The sequence below is a fragment of the Lampetra fluviatilis genome, chromosome 35 (genome assembly GCF_964198595.1).
Source record: "Lampetra fluviatilis chromosome 35, kcLamFluv1.1, whole genome shotgun sequence".
NCBI lineage: Eukaryota > Metazoa > Chordata > Hyperoartia > Petromyzontiformes > Petromyzontidae > Lampetra > Lampetra fluviatilis.
The window spans coordinates 11,253,622-11,276,766 of NC_136309.1; the positions used below are offsets into that span (position 1 = coordinate 11,253,622).

A 23,145-nucleotide genomic window follows, 5' to 3' on the forward strand; every position below is an offset into this window, starting at 1 on the left:
AATTGAGAGCAAAGAAAGATATTTAAATTATTGTTGCTGAAAAGGGCCGATCGACTGTTGTGATGCTCCATGAGGATTATGATAATAAAATCAAAGATTTACTCGATGGAATTAAACGAGACCCAACCAGCACCTTGGAAGCGAAAAACAACGGCAATCATTGCCAAGTCATCAATTCCCAAGGAAGAGCAATACCTGATCAAACCAAGGGCATCAAAACTACCAAGACTTTATAGGCTACCAAATATTCACAAACCTGATGTCCCATTAAGACCCATAGTACAATAGGCTCTGCCACGTACAAATTAGCACAATACATAACGAAACAAATACAGCCCTACATCGGTAGGACCTCTTCGTTCATCAAAAACTCTGAACATCTCGTAAATATCATTAAAGATATTAAGCTTAATTCTAATGATATGCTCGTAAGTTGTGATGTGACCTCTCTGTTCACGAGGGTTCTGGTCAACGAGTCAATTAAATTACTCGACACTGGTAACGAACAAAGGTTTAGCCAAAGATATCTCAAGACTAGCTGAACACTGTCTAAAGAACATTTACTTATTGTGACAAGGTGACTTCTATAACCAAAAGGAAGGTGCAGCAATGGGCTCTTTTTTGTCTCCTGTGATAGCGAATTTGTACATGGAAGATTTTGAAACAAAAGCAATAGCTTCAAGCACACTAAAACCATCTGCTTGGTTTAGATATGTGGATGACACATTGATGGTCTGGCCACACGGCAAAGATACACTGAACACATTTCTAATTCATCTCAACTCGCAAAACCGCGGTGCGGGAAGAGTAGTGGAGACGGGGGTTTTGTGTCGAGGTGAAAGTGAAAAGTCAATAGTTTACTCCAAATGTTAAGATTCGCAGTTGTTAAATAGTCCTTTGATACAGTAACACGGTTGGGAATCACGTAGCATTAGAAGGAGGGCGGTGATCATTTCGGACCCAGAAACGCAGCCGTATTTTTCCCAGAAGTTCCATTATTTGTCGAACGCGGTTTAAATTCATCACGGCATGCTCCAGGAACATAACCCCCGCGTTCGGCGAGGTCTGCCTGCATATTAATGGACTTCGTTGGCAGGAGAGAGCCAGGAGAAGAGGGGTCAGCAACGTGGCGAGAACGAGCGGAACAGCCGGAAGAGGACCAACAGAACACCAACAGAACACCAACAGAACACCAGCAGGGCCAGAGAGGCAGGGGCGACCTCGATGTTCATGTCAGCCGGGTAGCGTGCACTCCTGTGCTCGTAAGGCTACTCAAGCCGCGCGTTGTACGAACACGGGTGAAGCGCCGAGTGACCACTCAGAGGTGTCGTGCTAAAGCATTGGAGAAGGTGTTGTGGTAAAGCAGTTGAGATGCTAAAAGCAAATGTGAAGATTTGCAGTTGTTGAACAATATAGAGCCGGAATTACATCGTTACAACCGTCTGGTCCACGATTTCATTTGTAAGAAAGGGGATCAAGCTTATTGCAGCAACTACGAAGTCATCTCCCTCACAAGTGTGGCTGGAAAGGTCCTGGCAAGGATTATTCAACATCACCTTGTTGCAAGGCAGGCTGAAGAGAGGTTTGCAGAGCGCCAGTGTGGTTGAAGATTGAGGCGGTCCTCCACAGACGACATTGTCTATCTGCTACAGCAGAGGTGGAGAGAATTTCAACAGGACCTACATATCTGGTTGTTTGACCCGGTCAACGCCTATGATACCATCAATAAGGCAAGCCCATTCTTGGTGCTTTTGGGGTCTTTGTCCCACTGGTCACATTCATTAAGGATTTCCTGTTCACCTTGGGGTGCGACAGGGATGCAATCTCTGCCCCTACATTACTTAACATCTTCTTTGACCACGTAGTTCGAGATCCTTTCTATGGCTGCACCAGAATTTCCATCTGGTACAGATACAATGGGAGGCCGATACATGGCCAGGGTACGCTCCCTCATGGCCAGCCATGTAATGCACGCTGATGACCTGGTAATTGCTGGTCACTCTGAGAACGAGTTGGAGACTCAACTGCTGAAACTGGAGCGTGCTCGTAAGAGATAGGACCTTTCCATCAACCCTGCAAAAGCAAGGCACCTGCCCGGGTATTTTACGTCATCGAATGCTCCACCCCCACCACTCTCCACGAGTGATGAGGCGGTTGTGGAAAGAGTGGAAAGAGCTTCCATCGTGAGGCAGCGTGCTTATGACCAGCTCCAGTTTGGCAGCACCGGTCTCAGCTCGAAATCGGTCGAACGGCATTTTCTTTTCAGCAGCTGCGTAACGCTGTGTGGTAGTTACCTGGCCTGTTGCTCCATACAAAGCTCTGGGTTTTTCGGTTTGATCGCGTACATAATCCTAAAACCTCTATTATGGATAATATTGGTCGCGAAAGCCTACGTGTTCAACAGAGCTCTGGGTGTTCTCGGCCACGTGTCTGCGCTTGCTTCCCTATGCTTGCGAATTGTGGAGCCCTTGTAAAGGAACATCCATTCAGGTTGAAAACATTCAGGCCGCTTGCCTACAACCAATCCTGGGTTTAACCAGGCTGCATTGTGTGCGGAGCTCGCAAGATCCTTGAAAGATCTGGATACAGTCCCATCAGTTAGCTCCTCCGGCAGGATAACCTGTGTTGGCTGGGTCATGTAGCCCGCATACCCAGCCACCACATGACCCAAGCAACTTTTGTTTGGCAGGGTATAGGGGGATGCAGGTTGGTGAAGTGGGGGCCTAAGTACCGCTTCAGACACCTGGACTCTATGACATCTGTATCGTCACAGGATACCCATGAAATAGAACCTAATAGCTCATTGGGCATGTCCTGTTGAAATAAATCACATCTAAATATCACTCGCCACTGATGTCAAAGGAATCGTGGCCAGGAATCAAACTCGACCCCCCCAGGGTTTATAGATCAGCGCGTCAATCACCGTGGCACCGTTCCATGGACGTGTAACGCTGTAAACCCTCTGAGAGCGGAGATTCTCTATCGTTTATGTGCACTCCAGAAACTCAGCCCAGGGTCAAGTCGCCTGCAGACAGGAACAGCTCCCACCTCGGTTTCGTCCATCAAGTCGCCCCATATCTATACAGTTATAATGCTCGTGTGAGTCACTCGGTGCGCTTCCAATTGGGGGGGGGTGTCCTGGCTTGATTCTTTTAAATAAGACCTTATCAGTCGTGGCATTATTCTGCCTACATCAGAGGTCAGGCAGTTGTTCATCATCAGACAGACTATGGTGTCCAATCGCACAAATAAACTGTAACATTTTATATCGCGTCGTTGATGCAATTTGCAACTCACAATCGCTGAGCAGAAACCACAGGCAAGCTGGAAGACTGCCAGGCATTGGACCAGCGCCAACAAGTGTTCTGCAGTTCTCTATATATTAAGTTGTTTCAGACAAATAGTGAGTACAAATGTGTCGTGAACCCACCACCACTCGACACGGCCAATTAGTAAGGTGTGTCATGTAACTAAAACGTGACCATTCGTGACTACTTCAGCACGTCGGTGTGATGGCGAGTAAACGCACAACGTTTACAATTGAGTACGACGTTTCGCCGGTGAGGAGAAGGAGCTTCGTCAAGCAATTTGCCAGACTTGTGAAGAAGCCCTCCTGCTAGAGCAAGGTGATATCGTCGCTGTTAGCCTATCACAGGGGTCGGCAACTTGCGGCTCCAGAGCCTGCAGGCGGCTCTTTAACGACCGCTTCGTGACCTTATTGATTAAGGACCGCCGCCTCGTTTTCACCACAGTGCACTGCGGCTCTTGAAACACTGAGATTCTTACCGAATTCGGAAAAAAATGTCTGCTCTTGTCATTTTGGTTTCCGACCGCTGGCTGACCGCGTGCAACAGATCAAACATTTTTTATTACGAATATCGGTCATGAAAGCCAGGAAGACCGTGGCCGCGCCAGGGAGACCGTGGCCGCGCCAGGGAGACCGTGGCCGCGCCAGGGAGACCGTGGCCGGGCCAGGGAGACCGTGGCCGGGCCAGGGAGACCGTGGCCGGGCCAGGGAGACCGTGGCCGGGCCAAAGAGACCGTGGCCGTGCCAGGGAGACCGTGGCCGGGCCAGGGAGACCGTGGCCGGGCCAGGGAGACCGTGGCCGGGCCAAAGAGACCGTGGCCGGGCCAGGGAGACCGTGGCCAGGCCAGGGAGACCGTGGCCGCGCCAGGGAGACCGTGGCCGGGCCAGGGAGACCGTGGCCGCGCCAGGGAGACCGTGGCCGGGCCAGGGAGACCGTGGCCGGGCCAGGGAGACCGTGGCCGCGCCAGGGAGACCGTGGCCGCGCCAGGGAGACCGTGGCCGCGCCAGGGAGACCGTGGCCGCGCCAGGGAGACCGTGGCCGGGCCAGGGAGACCGTGGCCGGGCCAAAGAGACCGTGGCCGGGCCAGGGGGACCGTGGCCGGGCCAAGGGGACCGTGGCTGGCTGTGCGCCAGGGTCGTGCCGGGCGGACTGGTTGCCCTGCACGTGCTGGAGGAGGAGGATGAGGCTGCAAAGTGGCTCTGTGGTCTATGTGTGGACTGACGTCCACTCAAAAAACGTTTTATTCATCTAAAATATATAAATATATCTTTAGTAAATGTATCTCTTGTGTTTACTGTGGGAAGTCACGTGAAACAGCATTCGCTCAATAAATGTTGGCGTCGAGAAGCTGCGCGCGCTTTCTCGCACTCGCCATCCGAACGGGGATTTCAAGATCGCCTCCCTCGGTCGACTCGGCGTGGACAGAGCGCGAGAGATACTAAAGCCCCCGGGCGCGTCATTTGCGAGCAATTTCAGCATCCGTAGCAGCATCTACGCAGCCGAAGTGGCGAACTGTGTTCCCTATGATGCAACAATCGACACACTCGTTATTAGCGATACTGTGGCCTTCATGGAAACAACATATATAATAGACGACGTTTCGAGCAATAGTCCTTCTTCATAGCACACGAGTAATGTTGACGAATTGCAGCTATATTCACGAATGCGATGAGATTTTTATTGTTGTTGTTGTTCACTGTGCGTGTGCACCGTTGCCAAGCCAGCATCAACAACATTGTTTGCGTCACGCCCTCGATGTTACCTAAAATCACGTGTTCCCGAGCGGCGGCTGCCAAGCAGAAGGGCGGTGGTCAGCACCACGTGCGGCACCATGAGCGCGATTCTCGGCTACGAATAAAACTATTTTATATTTTTTATTCGACCAGCTAAGGCATCCCGCTGAGCTATGCAGCTCTTTCTTCAGAAGCGACCTGGCCACAGATGGTAGCTTAACGAAGTGGCTTGTCACGTGGAAATATTATAGCGGCCAAAGACTCAGAACGCGTAATGTTGATTCTAAATGTGGAGGGGGAAAACCGGGGGACCCAGAGAAAAATCCACGTGACCACGGGGAGAGAAACACGCAATCTCCAAATATACAGGCGAGCGATATGTACGTATGTTGAACTTCTTTCGCACCAATCGTGCTAATCAGAGGTGGGAACCGGTCCTGCGCTCACTCCCCGCTACCTTCGCCAACACGTGCTGACCAGCGTGGCGAGGCATAGTCAAACAACCCACGTGGGCGCCTTCATCCAGCGGTGGATTGACAAGAATTCCCGAATAATCAGTAAAAAAAACTAAAAAAGGCTCCCCGAACGCCAGTCATTGTCGCACGGACGTTCGATTAGCTGGACGGAAGAGACGACCGCCCCGGTGGCTGACTCGAGAAGCAAGAGACCTTTTTCCCTTTCTACAACCCCTTTTATTGTTACTACATCAAAGGTAACCCGGCGCCGACTCACTGGCCAATCGGCTCGCTGGGATTTCCAAGCCGCATTTCGTTGCTATTTTTAGCTATGTCCGTGCACCGGTTGGCTGCCGAGTGCCCGACCAATCACAGGGGTGACCCCGCTTTCCCGCCGTTCGTGGCTCAGCCCCCCTACCTGCCTGCCGACTCGTGTGTGGGGTGTGTGTGTTAACCGCGGTGGCTGGGCAGCCCCGTCGTGACCATGTAATTTCAACCCAAGTCACGGCGCCGCGGTGCGAGTTAGCATCGGGGGAGATCACCCAAATTCTCTGGCCGTGAAGATTATCCCTATGAGAGGGCTTCTGGGTGAAAACCTGTCGGCCAGGTGACCTCCCCTCGGAGCTCTATGTGGGGGGAAATGTGTGAGGGTGTGTTTATGTGGGGGTTGGTGAGTGGGAAGCCGCGTCGTCCCCGTCGCTTGGCGGTGGTCGAGTCGTAGGTGGGGCTCCCGCAGAGCGGCTTCGTGGCTGCGGCATCACATTCGCTGCGCTACGAACACGGTGACCCGAGTTCGATTCCCGCTCACGGCCAGCGGCAGTGACGATTATATGAACCGGTCCTGGGCCTCCCCTAGGTCGACTCAGCCTCAAATTAGTACTTGGTGCAGTGTGTGAACATTGCCACTGGGGAGACAAAGGCGGCCGAGCGTGATGCTGGCCACCCACCCCTTCGTGTGCCATTCCGGCCTTCATAGGTGCTCGCTAACAGCACTTGCCCCAACAGTCTGGTAAGGCTATACGGGGGGTCTTTGGCTCTTGTGTGGGGGAGCGGTGGCGTCGTCGTGGCCAGCGCACTCAGCAACCCGAGTTCGAGATGAATGCCCACAGGCAGCATCAGCGGCGACTACCTCAACCAGTCCCTGGGCCTCCCGTATGTCGACTTCAATGGGCACCTGGTGCTGCGTATCGCCATCAGCACTGGGGAGACAGAAGTGGCCGAGCGTGACTCCCCCTACCATCGGTTGTTCGCCTTTCCGGCCTTCATAGGTGCTCGCTAACGACACTTGCCCCAAAGGGTCTATAAGGCTATACGGGGGGTCTTTGTCTTCACGTGTGCTTCTCCGTCTCCCTCTCGCACGCCCTCTCCTCATCCCTTCCTCCTCTGGGGTCTTCAGGCTAATTAATAAGAGTCGTGTGAGAGAGGGGGGGAGGCAGAGTGCTGCTCGAGTGAGGGAGGGAGAGGAGGAGCGAGTGAGTTGTAGTGTGAGAGCGAATGAGTGTGTGAGTGTGACAGAGTTTGTGTGAGGGAGAGGGGGAAGCTTGAGTGTGAGAGACGTGGGGAGTGTGAGAGAGGGTTTAATAAAAAGTGTGAGATATATAGAGAGTGAGAGACTTTTGACTTTTAAACAACTTTTATTGCCGCCAGCAGCAACAGCACTGGAGGCGATTTCGATATGAAATACACAAAGTCACCAGCAAACAAATTAAATTTAACGCTACAAATCCACGCGCTGTGGCGCTAAAAGCACCGCGCACAACACGAAAGAAAAGTCACGTGGTGGTTGTGGTGGTCTTCGCGCACGCCACGGCGACGAGCGAGCGCTTCAGAAGGTGAACACGAGGGTGCCGTCCACGCTGGTGCAGAGAGGGGCTTGTCCGGCTCCCCAGCGTTCGAAGAAGACGCGCACATCACCGACACGTGTGTGGTACATGGCGTGCTCCAGCCAGAGCCGCGCCTTAAGCAGGCCCCTGAACACTGGAAGCGCAGAGCAGCCGTCAGTGTCACCTTCCAGCATATTTTTTCTCGTTCTGTACACCGCCATCTTCGCCTGAGCACAGGCGAAGTTGGCGAGGTCATGGTGCTTGTTAGCCAGGTAAGGCACCACCCCATATACGTAGCTGCTGTTGTAGAAGGGCACCCCCAGTTTCCTGAAGATGTCCCTCAAAAGGCGGAACATTGCTTTGAGCCGCTGGCAGTGTAAGTATTGGTGGGGCAGATCCTCCCTGGCACCGCAGGAAATGCACAAGTCTGTTACCCCTGGCGAGATTCGGCTGAGCCACACGGCCGATGGCAACGTGCAGTGTGCCAATCTCCACTGGAGGTCACCGCAGCGTTTGGCTACGGGGGAGACTTGCACATTTGCTTCCACTGAGGGGCGGTCGCATTGAGGGGAGAGACATAGTCTCTCCATTTTGTGTAGAGCGTGAAAGACTTTTGACTTTTAAACAACTTTTATTGCCGCCAGCAGCAAAAGCACTGGAGGCGATTGCGATATGAAATACACAAAGTCACCAGCAACACAAATGAAAATGAACGCTACAAATCCACGCGCTGTGGCGCTAAAAGCACCGCGCACAACACGAAAGAAAAGTCACGTGGTGGTGGTGGTCATCGTGCACGCCACGGTGACGAGCGAGCGCTTCAGAAGGTGAACACGAGGGTGCCGTCCACGCTGGTGCAGAGAGGGGCTTGTCCGGCTCCCCAGCGTTCGAAGAAGACGCGCTGCACATCACCGACATGTGTGTGGTATGCGTGCTCCAGCCGGAGCCGCGCCTTAAGCAGGTCTATGAACACTGGAAGCACAGAGCGTGAAAGAGGGCGTGTGAGAGATACAGCGTGAGAGAGAGAGAGTGTGTGAGAGTGTGTGAGAGAGGGAGTGAGTGAGAGGGAGTGTGAGAGGGAGTGTGAGAGTGATAGAGTGTAAGAGTGTGTTAAAGAGGGAGTGTAAGAGTGTGTGAGAGTGTGAGAGAGAGAGAGTGTGAGTGAGAGTGTGCGAGGGAGTGTGAGAGAGAGAGAGTGAGTGAGAGGGAGTGTGAGAGTGTGAGAGTGTGAATGAGAGAGTGTGAGTGAGAGAGAGAGTCACACCCGACAGCAGGGAGCTGCGCGCGCCGCGCTGAGCGGCCGGCGTCAGCCGTGGCGCGTCGGGCTCGGCCCGGGCCGTGGGCATTGGCCACGCTTACTTAGCTCTCAAAGGGCTCCTCCGTGGGGGGGCTCGTTAGCTGGAGCCGGCCCGGCGGTGGGGGGTGGGTGGATGGGATTTGGGGGGAGGGGAGGGGGCAGGAGGCTGGACACGGGAGAATGCGGTGGCTGGGTCGGGGTGGAGGGGTGTGAGGAGCGGTGGCGCGGCGGTTAGCGCTATGCTGCGCTACGAACCCGGCCACCCCAGTTCGATTCCCGCTCGCGGCCAACAGCCGGTGACGATTGTCTGAACCGGTCCTGGGCCTCCTCTAGGTCGACTCGGCCTCAAATGAGTACCCGGTGTGGTGTGTAAACATCGCCACTGGCGAGACAAAGGTGGCCGTGCGTGGTGCTGGCCACCCACCCCCTCGTGTGCCATGCCGGCCTTCATAGGTGCGGCTCGCCTACAGCACTTGCCCCAAAAGTTTGTTATGACTAGACGGGGGATCTTTGTCTTTGGGTGTGGGAATATGGACAGCATCAACTTCTTCTTGTCGTATGGCTGCTGATGTAGCTGCAGAGCAACGACTTCACATTCAAGGCGGTCAAGCCACAGACAACCGCGTCAGGAGCAAGCGGAGTCGTACAGCAGCAGCAGTATCATCGCTGTGATGTCTCCATCGTTATTTGTGGATCGGGGCATTGCGTCGTGACCCGTGGTACGGTCTGTACTGGATGACCACAGTCGCACCGCTACTGGAGAGAGCTTTGAATTATCCTTCTGTGCGTCAGATATCCGCATCCACTGCGATGGTTTGTGCAGGGGACGCGAGCTAGAGTGGACCATGAGCAATTTCGTGGAAGTTCAAACCCCAGGGAATCTTCTGCGTTAGGTTTTTCACAACAAGGTGGTTGCTTGTGAGTTCAGGATCAATGATAATGTACCGTACACGTCTTTCGGAAGAAGAAGAGAAATAACAACACCCAATCCGAGCTTAATGAAAGGTGGGCTTCCTGCAGATTTTATTTTTTTGCACGCGCCTGGTCTCCGGCATCCCAAATGACAGATTTTATTTTATCTTTTCAAGTGACAATTATCCAGACGTGACGGATTCCATGCGATCACGGGCAGGTTGATCTCGAAACGTGGCTTACACGTCACTGATCACGCCCGATGTCAGATCCGATCCGTCACGCGAGCAGTGAGCGCGACGTCTCCCCTCGTTCGGCGAGCGAACCGATCCCGGGAGACTCCCCACGGCCATCGAAACCAGATCCGCGTTTGATCCGCAACAGAGGCAGCGGTTCGTGCCCTGATCGTTCGCGGCAACCCGGTGGCGCGTGCGGCACTGCTGGCGAAAGTCGCCCACCGGTCCCCTCACCATGGTCACCCTCCTCTTCCTCCTCACCACCACCTCCCAAACCATCACGCGCCCTCCCCACCACCACGCTTCCCAAACAACTTCCAATTCTGTCGCCCACCCCCGCTCTGTCTCTCTCCACCTCCCCAACTTCCCTGGGCTCTCATCCCTCTTCCTCCTCCTCCGTGGCCCCGCAACGGGGGGAACCCCCCGCTTAGCCAAGGTGGTGGGGGGGGAGAAGACAAAGCGGTCCGCGGGCGCACGGTGCCGGTGGTGGCGGTGGGCATTGTGCCGGGACGCCGGGAGGGCTCCGATTGAAGCGGCGCGCTGGCTCGGGGCGCGCTGGCGCCAGCCGCAGAGACGCGGCCTGGGAACGGGGCGAGCGGAGAGAGGGGCTTGCCGCAAGCCCTGCTGCTGCTCCTGCTGCTGCTGCTGCAGGGCTAGTGAGTGGGGCTGTGGCTGGGCTGGGTGGGATGCGATGATGATGTCGGGGGATCGTTGTTTTGTTGTTGTTGTTTAGTGGTGGTGGTGGGGGTTATTCGCACATATGCGAGGCGGTGCAGTCTCAGCAACGCAATATTTATAGGCCCTCTTTCTCAGTGATAAAGAAGCCCATGGGAGCGAGGCACTTCGGATTGTTTAATGCATTCCCAGCAACGATTGGCACTTCCCCCCGCCCCCCTCAGCACTGCGAGGAGCGGTGGCGTGGTGGTTGAACGCACTGCGCTAGAAACCCGATGAATGCATCAGTTTGATTCGAGTGATTTCTGAACCGGTCCTTGGCCACTTTCCTCCACCAGCCCCGCACTCACTAGCGCGGTGAAGTATGGTCAACCAATTCCCATGACCGACACGGCATGGGGGAGGTCTTTAACCAGCAGTCCATTAAAAAGTGCTGAACATGATGCTGAGCCAGTGGCGTAGTAACTACATTATCAGTAGTGTAGTAAGTACATTATCAGTGGTGTAGTAACTACACTATCAGTGGTGTAGTAACTACATTATCAGTGGTGTAGTGACTACATTATCAGTGGTGTAGTAACTACATTATCAGTGGCGTAGTAACTACATTATCAGTGGTGTAGTAACAACATTATCAGTAGTGTAGTGACTACATTATCAGTGGTGTAGTAACTACATTATCAGTGGTGTAGTAACTACATTATCAGTGGTGTAGTAACTACATTATCAGTAGTGTAGTGACTACATTATCAGTGGTGTAGTAACTACATTATCAGTGGCGTAGTAACTACATTATCAGTGGCGTAGTAACTACATTATCAGTGGCGTAGTAACTACATTATCAGTGACATAATAACTACATTATCAGTGGCGTAGTAACTACATTATCAGTGGTATAGTAACTACATTATCAGTGGCGTAGTAACGACATTGTCAGTGGCGTAGTAACTACATTGTCAGTGGCGTAGTAACTACATTATCAGTGGCGTAGTAACGACATTATCAGCTCAACGGGTGCGGCAATCGATCAGATGAGGCCCCAATATTTGATTTGTGTCGCACCGTCGGCTATTCTATATCGCGTCCTCATTACTCCGCTCACGGTCTCGAACATTTAACGCTGTGGGGGCGCCTCCGTCTTCGCAAAATGCAGCCACTAAAGAGCTCCATCATAGCTCTTTGCAATATGACGTTCACTGTTCTAATTAAATTAAAATAAAACGTGGAACTTAAATGAAAGCATGTCCATGAAAAATAAACTTAAACCGCGCTTCAAAATAAGTGTTGTTGTTGTACACTGTTGTCGAAAACAAATCTCATGGTGGCTTTCAAGGGGGCCGCCAACTCGGGCAAGGCACCCCCCTGCCTGACCCCACGCTGCTCGTTACGCCACTGCGCTGATGTCAAACGTGGAATTAGCCGTGTCACCACGTGCCGACGCAGTGTGGAGACTGGTCCCGGACACAGCCGACGAGGGCGCCACCCCTCGCACGTCAACTACCGTCCGTTGAACTCCCTTCGCACCATATTCTTGGTTCTTTCGGTAAAGTCACGTAGAAGGGAAATAATAAAATAATAAGAATATCAACCAATAAAAACATCTAAATTTCCTTCGCACCGTTACGCAGCCGACCCATGCTGATGGACGGCTGCCACCCATCGCGGCGGAACGGGCTGACAACCGCACGGAGGGTCGCGCGGGAACGATGCCGCGGCGAGAGTCGTCGTCGTCGTCGTCTTCCCCAGGACGAGCGGGGACCCGGGCGGGGTTGGTGTGAAGCCGAAGCACTCGCGAGTCGGGCTCCTCTTGTCGAGCTGGAGCGTCAGGTGTGGCTACTCCAGCCCGTCCCGCTGTCCGCCAACCACGGGACTTCGCTTTCGAGCTCGCGCGATCACATCGCTCGCTCATCCCCGACAGCGCATGAGGAAGTTGACAGGCCCCGGGGGTTGACGCTGGTCTGTAGTAACGCAACCGCGAGACCAACGGTGAGGGGTGTTGGGGGCTGGATCGGTCACTGAACGGCACGGAGCGAGAGTTGGTCTGTCCCAGCTGGCGAACGGTGACGTCCGCTGCTGTTATTCTGACAATACCGCGGCGCACCTGCGCACTTGAAGCGACGATTTCAGGTGGCGAGTGATATAAAGAGATCACAACCGAGCCTGGGCCACCACCTTAACCCCCCCACCCACCTCGTGGCCAAACGTGAAGTATGAACTGTGGAGCGGTTTCGACTTTCTGGGTCTCATCAAGCGTCGCCTACCAGGAGACGTTACTGGCGAGGACACTCTGTCTTTAAACCACGCGGCCCTGCCCAACGCAGCAGCAGCATCAACAACCAGAGCCGTGCCTCGGGTACACGGCGGATCGGGGCGAGCGCCTCGGGCCCCGCGCTTTGGGGCCCACACGGCGTGGGATTTATCTCGGGGCCCGCACCTCCCCCCACCTCCTACGCCACGAGCGAGACGACAACCTCACATTGCACGCTGCCCTGGTAGTGGGTGGCGCGGCGCCCCGGGGCCCTGCTGACAGCTCGCTGCGCGCCAGTGCTGAGGCGACAAAGCGGAATAATGTTGAACAATTAGCTCCTCGCTCGCTCGGCACTGCTGCGGCCCCGTGCGCGCCGCCACGGCCGCCTCGCGCCCTCGGCTCCGCAGGGATAGACCCCCCGAAGTTAGACCCCGCCCCCCCGAGGATAGACCCCTCGGGATAAACTCCCTGACAATAGACCTCCCGATGATAGAGCCCCCCCCACCCCTAAAAAAATAGACCCCTAGGGGATAGACCCCCGGGGACAGACCCCCGTTCCCACGCACGTGTTCCCCACTCGGTACTTCCCGCATGTAACCGCGGAGGAAGGGAACTGTGCCTCTGGTCTGGCCGCGGACACGAGGCGTGACGACGGCGGCGACGAATGAGTCACGCGTTATCCTCGTCGTAAGGCACTACCACGAGAGTGCAAGGCACGCCTATCCATGATGATCCTATGTTATATCGCGAGAGTTGTCTTATTCCTGAGCTTACCTGGGGTGTCCGGCCAGCTCTCAATGGAATTGCTGCGAGTTCAAATCCTGGTCGGGGGTCGACTCATCATACCGTTGGGGTCGATAAAGTAGGTACCACCTTGCGGGGAAGTTAACCGTGGTGGCCTTATGGATAGCCTCGCCCCGTCATAGGAACACGGAATGTCCACCCATGCTCGGTGACTTGTCGATCCCGGTAGCAAGAAGACGAGGCACCTTCGATTCGCACGGTTGGCTACGTACGGTGCGAAAGAAGTTCAACGTGAACACGACGCTAAGGCGAGGTGGACGCGCCGTGCCACCGTCCCGCAGCACCCCTGTGGAGCGGGCGTGATCGCACACGCAGAGCTTGACTGAGCTGCAGGGCGGTTTAGATGTCATCTCCTGTGCCACTGATGTCAGCCGTAGTCTGATGTCGAACTCGAGTCGCCATGTGATCTGTATATGGATGTGATCTGTATATGGCGCTTGCTTGAACGTCTCAGCAAATTAAAACCCTTCCACACATGGCATCTCATCTAAACTATGGCAATGTCAAGGGGGACCCCCAGTGACAACCCTCCCTACGCGGCACAAACATGCGCGCAGCACACGCCAGCACGTGTGCCCGGAGCTTGCGTACAGTGCGCTAACCACCGCTCCACCGCTCCCCCACACAACAACAACACTCGCACTCTACCCCCGTGCACAGGGTAGGGGCTGCCCTCCTCCTCCTCCCACGATCCCCCACCACCACCACCTCTCTCTCTCTCTCTCCCATCTCGGCACGAGATCGGCACCGGGCAGCAGATGCGAGCCCAGCGCCGCCATAAAACAGCGCCGCCGCGGCCCGGCGCCCGGGCGCGGGGTCGCTGGCGGGCGCGGCCCCGTTCCGCGGGCCGCTCGGCGGTGCCGCGAGTCTAGACGGGTCGCCCGGGCCCCCCCCCCCCTTCCTCCTCCTCCCTCCTCCACCGCGCCACCAACGTCAAGAGGCGCGCGGAGTAGGCGCCGCCGCCGACGCCGCCGGCCTGCGGTTGTTATAGAAACTGCGGCGCGGCCGCTCTGAATTTCGCCAGTGAATTAGCTTGGTGTGTTTCACGCGACGCGGCACAATGCGCCCTAATTAGGGTCTCGACATGCGACCAGCGGGGCCAGCCTTCTCATCCCCTCCCCCCCCCCGCTGCCTCGCCGCCCCCGCTCCGCCACCCCACGGCCCCCCTCCCCCCTCCCACCCGCGCCCCCACCGACTTTGGCCGCGGATGACGGCGCTCCAAATCCTCGCGTCGCGAATATAAAAGCGAGCGCGGGTCTCCTCCGCGGCCCCATCGCCGACCGCCCGTCAGCGTCACGCATGGGCGCGCCGAGACCATCATGCCGGGGTCCCTGCGCACGGAGCCCGCGCCGCTGCTCCTGCTGCTGCTGCCCATGCTGCTGCCCCTGCTGCTGCTGCGGATCGAGGGCAGCGCCGCGCAACATTTCCTCCACCTGCGCCCCGTGCCCAGCGAGGAGCTGCCCCTCACCGACCTCATTGAGTACCCGGACCCCGAGCTCGACCCCAAGACCAAGGACCTGGACGAGAGGGTGCTGAGGAGGCTGCTGGGCAGCCACTTCGATCCGACCTTCATGTCCGTCGCGGCGCCGGGCGAAGTTCGCGCCCGCGGACTCGCCAAGAACTCCAGCGAGTCCGGCGAGCCGCACGCGCGGACCCCGCAGCACGGCCGAGGGGCCGCGGCGGCTGCTGCTGCTGCGTCGGCGGCGTGGCGCGACCGCGTGATGCCGAGCGAGATCAGGGACATGGACTTCGCGCGTGCCGCTTGGCCGGACCCCAGGGGCTCGCGAGCCGGCGCCCTGGGCAGGAAAGCGCGGCGCAAGATGCAGCTCTTCCTGTGGGCCTACACCCAGTGCCCCGTGGCGTACGCGTGGAAGGACCTGGGAGCGCGCTTCTGGCCTCGCTACGTGCGCGAGGGCAGCTGCCAGAGCGGCCGCTCGTGCTCCATCCCCGCGGGCATGAGCTGCAAGGCGCAGCGCTCCACCAGCAAGGCCATCCTGCGCTGGTACTGCCGTGGGTGGGGCGCGCACAGGAACTGCACGTGGCTGAAGATCCAGTATCCCATCATAGCCGAGTGCAGGTGCTCCTGCTGAGACGACGAGGGGGGCGCATCGAGCCACTGCTGGACGGATGACGAACATCTCCCTGCCTCTCTCGCTCTCCGCGCGGGGTGCCACGTCGCGCGCTCCGGATGCCGCCTGGAATTCGCTCGTGGCTCCATCTCTGCTTTGGTCGTCCCGGACATTCCCTTACGACTGTGCCCGTGTGTGGTATGTGTCTGCCAACACATGGCGAGCCGAGTTCGATTCTCGCGAACGGCCAACACCAGCGACCATTATTTGAACCAGTCTTAGGCCTCCCCTAGGTCAACTCAGCCTCAAATGGGTACCTGGTGCGGTGTGTAAAAGCATCGCCACTAGGGAGACAAAGGCGCACAGGCGTGGCGCTGGCCACCCACCCCCTCGTGTGCCGTGCCGGCTTTCAAAGGTGCTCGCGAACAGCACTTGCCCCAACAGTCTGTTGAGGCTACACGGGGAATCTTTGACTTTGTGTGACGATTCGCAAATTGAAACTGACGCGAGCCGCGTCCCATGAACATCGATTGCGTCCGTCACAAGTTGTACACTAACATCCACGTGGTAGGATAGGATACGATTGAGTTATATATATTTGGAAATATATAAATATACAGATAGTTTTTATTATATATATCATGAACAGTTCCTTATTGTTTCAGTATTAAGGCGATGTGTGTGTGCTCAAAGGAACGCGTCGCTGTGTGCACGCAAGAGTTATAGCGCTACCAATTAGTGTGCTAGCCAGTGTTACATCACTACCAATTAGTGTGCTAGCCAGTGTTACATCACTAGCAACTAGTGTGCTAGCCAGTGTTACATCACTACCAATTAGTGTGCTAGCCAGTGTTACATCACTACCAATTAGTGTGCCAGTGTTACATCACTACCAATTAGTGTGACAGTGTTACATCACTACCAATTAGTGTGCCAACCAGTGTTACATCACTACCAATTAGTGTGACCGTGTTACATCACTAGCAACTAGTGTGCCAGTGTTACATCACTACCAATTAGTGTGCTAGCCAGTGTTACATTACTACCAACTAGTGTGCTAGCCAGTGTTACATCACTAGCAACTAGTGTGCCAGTGTTACATCACTACCAATTAGTGTGCCAGTGTTACATCACTACCAATTAGTGTGACAGTGTTACATCACTACCAATTAGTGTGACAGTGTTACATCACTACCAATTAGTGTGACAGTGTTACATCACTACCAATTAGTGTGCTAGCCAGTGTTACATCACCACCAATTAGTGTGACAGTGTTACATCACTACCAATTAGTGTGACAGTGTTACATCACTACCAATTAGTGTGCCAGTGTTACATCACTACCAATTAGTGTGACAGTGTTACATCACTACCAATTAGTGTGCTAGCCAGTGTTACATCACCACCAATTAGTGTGACAGTGTTACATCACTACCAATTAGTGTGACAGTGATACATCACTACCAATTAGTGTGACAGTGTTACAGCACTACCAATTAGTGTGACAGTGTTACATCACTACCAATTAGTGTGACAGTGTTACATCACTACCAATTAGTGTACCAGCCAGTGTTACATTACTACCAATTAGAGTGACAGTGTTACAGCACTACCAATTAGTGTGACAGTGTTACATCACTACCAATTAGTGTGACAGTGTTACATCACTACCAATTAGTGTACCAGCCAGTGTTACATTACTACCAATTAGAGTGACAGTGTTACATCACTACCAATTAGTGTACCAGCCAGTGTTACATTACTACCAATTAGAGTGACAGTGTTACATCACTACCAATTAGTGTGCCAACCAGTGTTACATTACTACCAATTAGAGTGACAGTGTTACATCACTACCAATTAGTGTGCCAGCCAGTGTTACATTACTACCAATTAGAGTGACAGTGTTACATCACTACCAATTAGTGTGCCAGCCAGTGTTATAGAAACTGCCAATTAACGCACTCCGCCAGTGGCTTCTGGTTGTCGTATTCTTGTGGGCTCGCATTTCGAAACGTTCCGCTCAAACAGCGGTGTAGAACCTCCGCCCCGTGACTTATCCAGACCTGCGACCACGAGTCCTTACTATCCGCCAACACCGCTGCGTCTTAGCCGCATTGATCGAGACCTCGAGGGTGAGAGTATCTTCCGTAGGTGAACACAACGACGCTGCAAGGTGCCCTCCCTCTCTCTCTCGCAGGGGGGCAGAAGTGACCACTGAGGAACGTGTGGATGCACGTTGAACTTCTTTCACACCGTACCCAGCCAACGGTGCTAATCGGAGGTTTGACGGGGTGGGCGGGACAGTTTTAAAGAAATAACTTTCCAAACGAGATGATTTCAAAGTGCATAGCTCCTGTGGCTTCCTAATATCGGAAGGAAGAGCGTTCCAGACGGCCCTCGCCACGCAGGGGGAGGGGAGCGGTGGGGGATTGGAGGTCACGTGTGCCGCGATGCGTCAATCGGAGATGCATCTCGGCGGTGTGTGAACGGACACGTCGGGAGTTGTGCACCTTACAGAACCTTACACAACAAGTGCATGCCGATGTCTCTGTTACCTGTCTCTGGTTGCCAAAAGCGTGAGCGCACACACGCGCTCACACGCACACGCTCGCACACACACGCGCACACACACGCGCTCACACACACGCTCAGACGCACACGCGCACACACACGCGCACACACACGCGCTCACACACACGCTCAGACGCACACGCGCACACGCACACGCGCACACAAAGACACACACACGCGCGCGCAAAATATAACTATCCCACGTTTCGCCTCTAACAGGCTGTTGGGGCACGTGCTGTGTGCGAGTAGCACCTATGAAGGCCGGAAAGGCACACAAAGGGGTGGGTGCCCAGCACCACGCCCGGCCGCCTTTGTCTCCCGAGTGGCGATGTTTACACACCGCACCAGGTACTCTTTTGAGGCTGAGTCGACCTAAGGGAGGGGGGCTAGGACGGGTTAAATTAATCGCCACCGGTGTTGGCCGTGAGCGGGAATCGAACCCGGGTCGCCAGGTTCGTAGCGCAGCGTAGCGCTAACCGCTACACTACCGCTCCCCACACACAGGCGCGTACACAAACACACGTACACACACACGTACAACAACAACCGCCATTCGCCACTAAGTGGCGGTGATGTCACCACGACGCTTGTGCCAGGCCATGTGCACCTTGAGGCCACGTGAAGTGTCGAACGCTCGCTGGCAGGAGGTCACGGGGCAGACCTAGGTGCCACGGGTCGACTGACTGAGATGACCGAGATGACTGGCTGATGCACCGCCTGTGCCCCCTACTGTGCCAACTTGCTGTGCTTTAGCACCCGGCGCTCCGCTCGTTGTTGTGAGCGTCGTTCCTCTGCCCTCCGTTGTTGCTGGAGGGCGACTGCCGCCAACTGCCCAGTAGTGTCCTTCACGAGCCTCCTCCACAGAGGCCGATCTTGACACCGCTGGTACCAGTCATCGGCAAGTCCACTCAGCTCCACGTCCTCCTGTACCACATCACTCCATCTCTTTTCTAGCCCGGGCCGCGCCCGTTTAGCCCCCTCGATCCGGCCGAACAAAAGCTGTTTAGGCATGCGGTGGCTGGGCATGCGGGCTACATGACCCAGCCAACGCAGCCTTGCCTGCCGGAGGAGCTCACCGATGGGACTTTGCCCAGATCTTTCAAGGATTTGTGAGCTCCTCACACAATCCAGCCTGGTTAAACCCAGGATGGATCGTAGGCAGGCCAGCCTAAATGTTTCCAACTGGCGAAGATGCTCCATTAGGGGGGTCCACGTTTCGCTCACCGATGGGACTTTGCTCGCACACACACACGACACACGCGCGCACACACACGCACACACGTACACACACGCACGTACACACACACGCGCGCGCACACACGCACGCACACACGTACACACACGCACACACACACGCGCGCACACACACACGCACACACGTATACGCACGTACACACGCGCGCGCGCGCACACACGCACACACACACGCGCGCACACACACACGAGGTGGTAATGTGTTTTGACGCTCGCACTTATTCGAGTAGACGTGTCCCTGGCATCCCAGTGCCTCTCGCTGTGAGCACGTGGCTTCATGGATCACTTTGGGATGGATGCATTCAGCGCACACGCTGCAAGTATTATTATTATAGATCGTGTTGCTGTGTGTACGCGCGCGTTAGCAATATGAGTTTCGAGCAATAAATCCGTGTGTCCCGGTGATGTACTCTACACAACACGTGAATGTTTGATGTGTTTTCTAAATATTTATGTCCGTGTTTATATTTTATTAAAATGCATTATGACGAGCTTGTGTTCATGTTTTAAGGACGTACGACTACTGGTTCAGAGCCACGAAGGTGAAATAGACTCTGCGTGTTCATTGAATGCATCCTGTGTGCGATTGAATCACACCGATGCCATAACGAGGGCTTCATTTCACATCGAATATTTTTTAGGTTTTTTTTTTCCCGGCCGGCTCGCTGTGGAGATGACTTGAAACGGTGTTGCCACGCAATCACAGTGGCCACAGCTCACAGTGAGGGCTATACTGGATGTGGTGTACCGGGCGCGGATATAATTTCCAGGCCCACCGACCCAGACAGACCCCGGCCGACAGGAATCCTTTGGTTGTGCGTATTGTTTATTAAGATTATTAGAATAGTAACTTCACAATGGCGTTACCAATATAGAGACTGTATTACGCGTAACGTCGCTGTTTTGATTAACCAGTGGAACTTCTAAGCTTTCCGAGTCAATAAAGGCAGCTTGCCTCGTGTGTTACTCTCGGCTTGAGATAACTCTTCTTACACGGTCGGTGAGTGAATGCGGAGGAAGGCGTGAGCAGTGCCGAATGTGCGACTGTTCCTGCACAGACACACCATCATCATAGACACACCATCATCATAGACACACCATCATCATAGACACATCATCATCAACACCATCATCATCATCAACACCATCATCATCCTAGATTTGAAGCTTTCTGGACTGCAAGGATTCATACTCTTAGGTGTTTCGATAAAGTCACGTAGGTAAAAAATAAATAATGATATAAATAATAATAGAAATAAAATAATAAATCACGACGTTTCGGAGGCAACAATAGTCTCCGTCATCAGGTGGGACCGTCACAGCTAGATTTACTGTCTCTTGGAATTTTGCCTCACTTGAGACAGTAAATCTAGCTGTGACGGTCCAACCTGATGACGGAGACTTGTGTTGCCTCCGAAACGTCGTGATTTATTATTGTATTTCTATTATTATTTCTATTATTTTTTATTTTTTACCTACGTGACTTTACCATCATCATTACCACCATCATCATAGACACACCATCAGCATCATCAACACCATCATCATAGACACACCATCATCATCATCAACACCATCATCATCAACACCATTATCATAGACACACCATCATCAACACCATCATCATCAACACCATCATCATAGACACACCATCATCAACACCATCATCATAGAAAAAACCATCATCAACAACATCATCATCATCATAGACACACCATCATCATAGACACACCATCATCATAGACACACCATCATCATAGACACACCATCATCAACACCATCATCAACACCATCACCATAGACACACCATCATCATAGACACACCATCATCATCATCATAGACACACCATCATCATAGACACACCATCATCAACACCATCATCATCATCATAGACACACCATCATAATAGACACACAATCATCATCATCATCATAGACACACCATCATCATAGACACACCATCATCATCATCACCATAGACACACCATCATCATAGACACACCATCATCATCACCATCATCAACACCATCATCATAGACACACCATCATCAAAACCATCATCATCATCATAGACACACCATCATCATAGACACACCATCATCATCATCACCATAGACACACCATCATCATAGACACACCATCATCAACACCATCATCAACACCATCATCATAAACACACCATCATCATAGACACACCATCATCAACACCATCATCAACACCATCACCATAGACACACCATCATCATAGACACACCATCATCAACACCATCATCATAGACACACCATCATCAACACCATCATCAACATCATCATCATAGACACATCATCATCATAGACACACCATCATCATCATAGACACACCATCATCATAGACACACCATCATCATAGACACACCATCATCATAGACACACCATCATCAACACCATCATCAACACCATAATCATAGACACAGCATCATCAACACCCTAATCATAGACACACCATCATCAACACCATCATCATAGACACACCATCATCAACAACATCATCATCATCATAGACACACCATCATCATAGACACACCATCATCATAGACACACCATCATCATAGACACACCATCATCAACACCATCATCAACACCATCACCATAGACACACCATCATCATAGACACACCATCATCATCATCATAGACACACCATCATCATAGACACACCATCATCAACACCATCATCATCATCATAGACACACCATCATAATAGACACACAATCATCATCATCATAGACACACCATCATCATAGACACACCATCATCATCATCACCATAGATACACCATCATCATAGACACACCATCATCAACACCATCATCAACACCATCATCATAAACACACCATCATCATAGACACACCATCATCAACACCATCATCAACACCATCACCATAGACACACCATCATCATAGACACACCATCATCAACACCATCATCATAGACACACCATCATCAACACCATCATCAACATCATCATCATAGACACATCATCATCATAGACACACCATCATCATCATAGACACACCATCATCATAGACACACCATCATCATAGACACACCATCATCATAGACACACCATCATCAACACCATCATCAACACCATAATCATAGACACAGCATCATCAACACCCTAATCATAGACACACCATCATCAACACCATCATCAACAACATCATCATCAACACCATCATCATAGACACACCATCATCATAGACAAACTATCATCAACACCATCATCTTAGACACACCATTACCATAGACACACCACCATCATAGACACACCATCATCATCATAATCATAGACACACCATCATCATAGACACACCATCATCATCATCATAGACACACCATCATCATAGACACACCATCATCAACATCATCATCATCATCATAGACACATCATCATAATAGACACACCATCATCATCATCATAGACACACCATCATCATAGACACACCATCATCATCACCATAGACACACCATCATCATAGACACACCATCATCATCACCATCATCAACACCATCATCATCATCATAGACACACCATCATCAACACCATCATCATCATCATAGACACACCATCATCATAGACACACCATCATCATCATCACCATAGACACACCATCATCATAGACACACCATCATCAATACCATCATCAACACCATCATCATAGACACACCATCATCATAGACACACCATCATCAACACCATCATCAACACCATCACCA

General features: G+C 53.1%; 1 protein-coding gene across 1 annotated transcript; it reads left to right on the plus strand.

The window, feature by feature from the left end:
- The first annotated feature begins 14,780 nt into the window (after nucleotides 1-14,780).
- Nucleotides 14,781-15,862, plus strand: LOC144944680 (noggin-2-like). Its single transcript, XM_078873040.1, has one exon. The coding sequence runs from the start codon at nucleotides 14,811-14,813 to the stop codon at nucleotides 15,579-15,581; it is 771 nt and encodes a 256-aa protein (XP_078729166.1). The 5' UTR covers nucleotides 14,781-14,810; the 3' UTR covers nucleotides 15,582-15,862.
- Nucleotides 15,863-23,145: the final 7,283 nt, after the last annotated feature.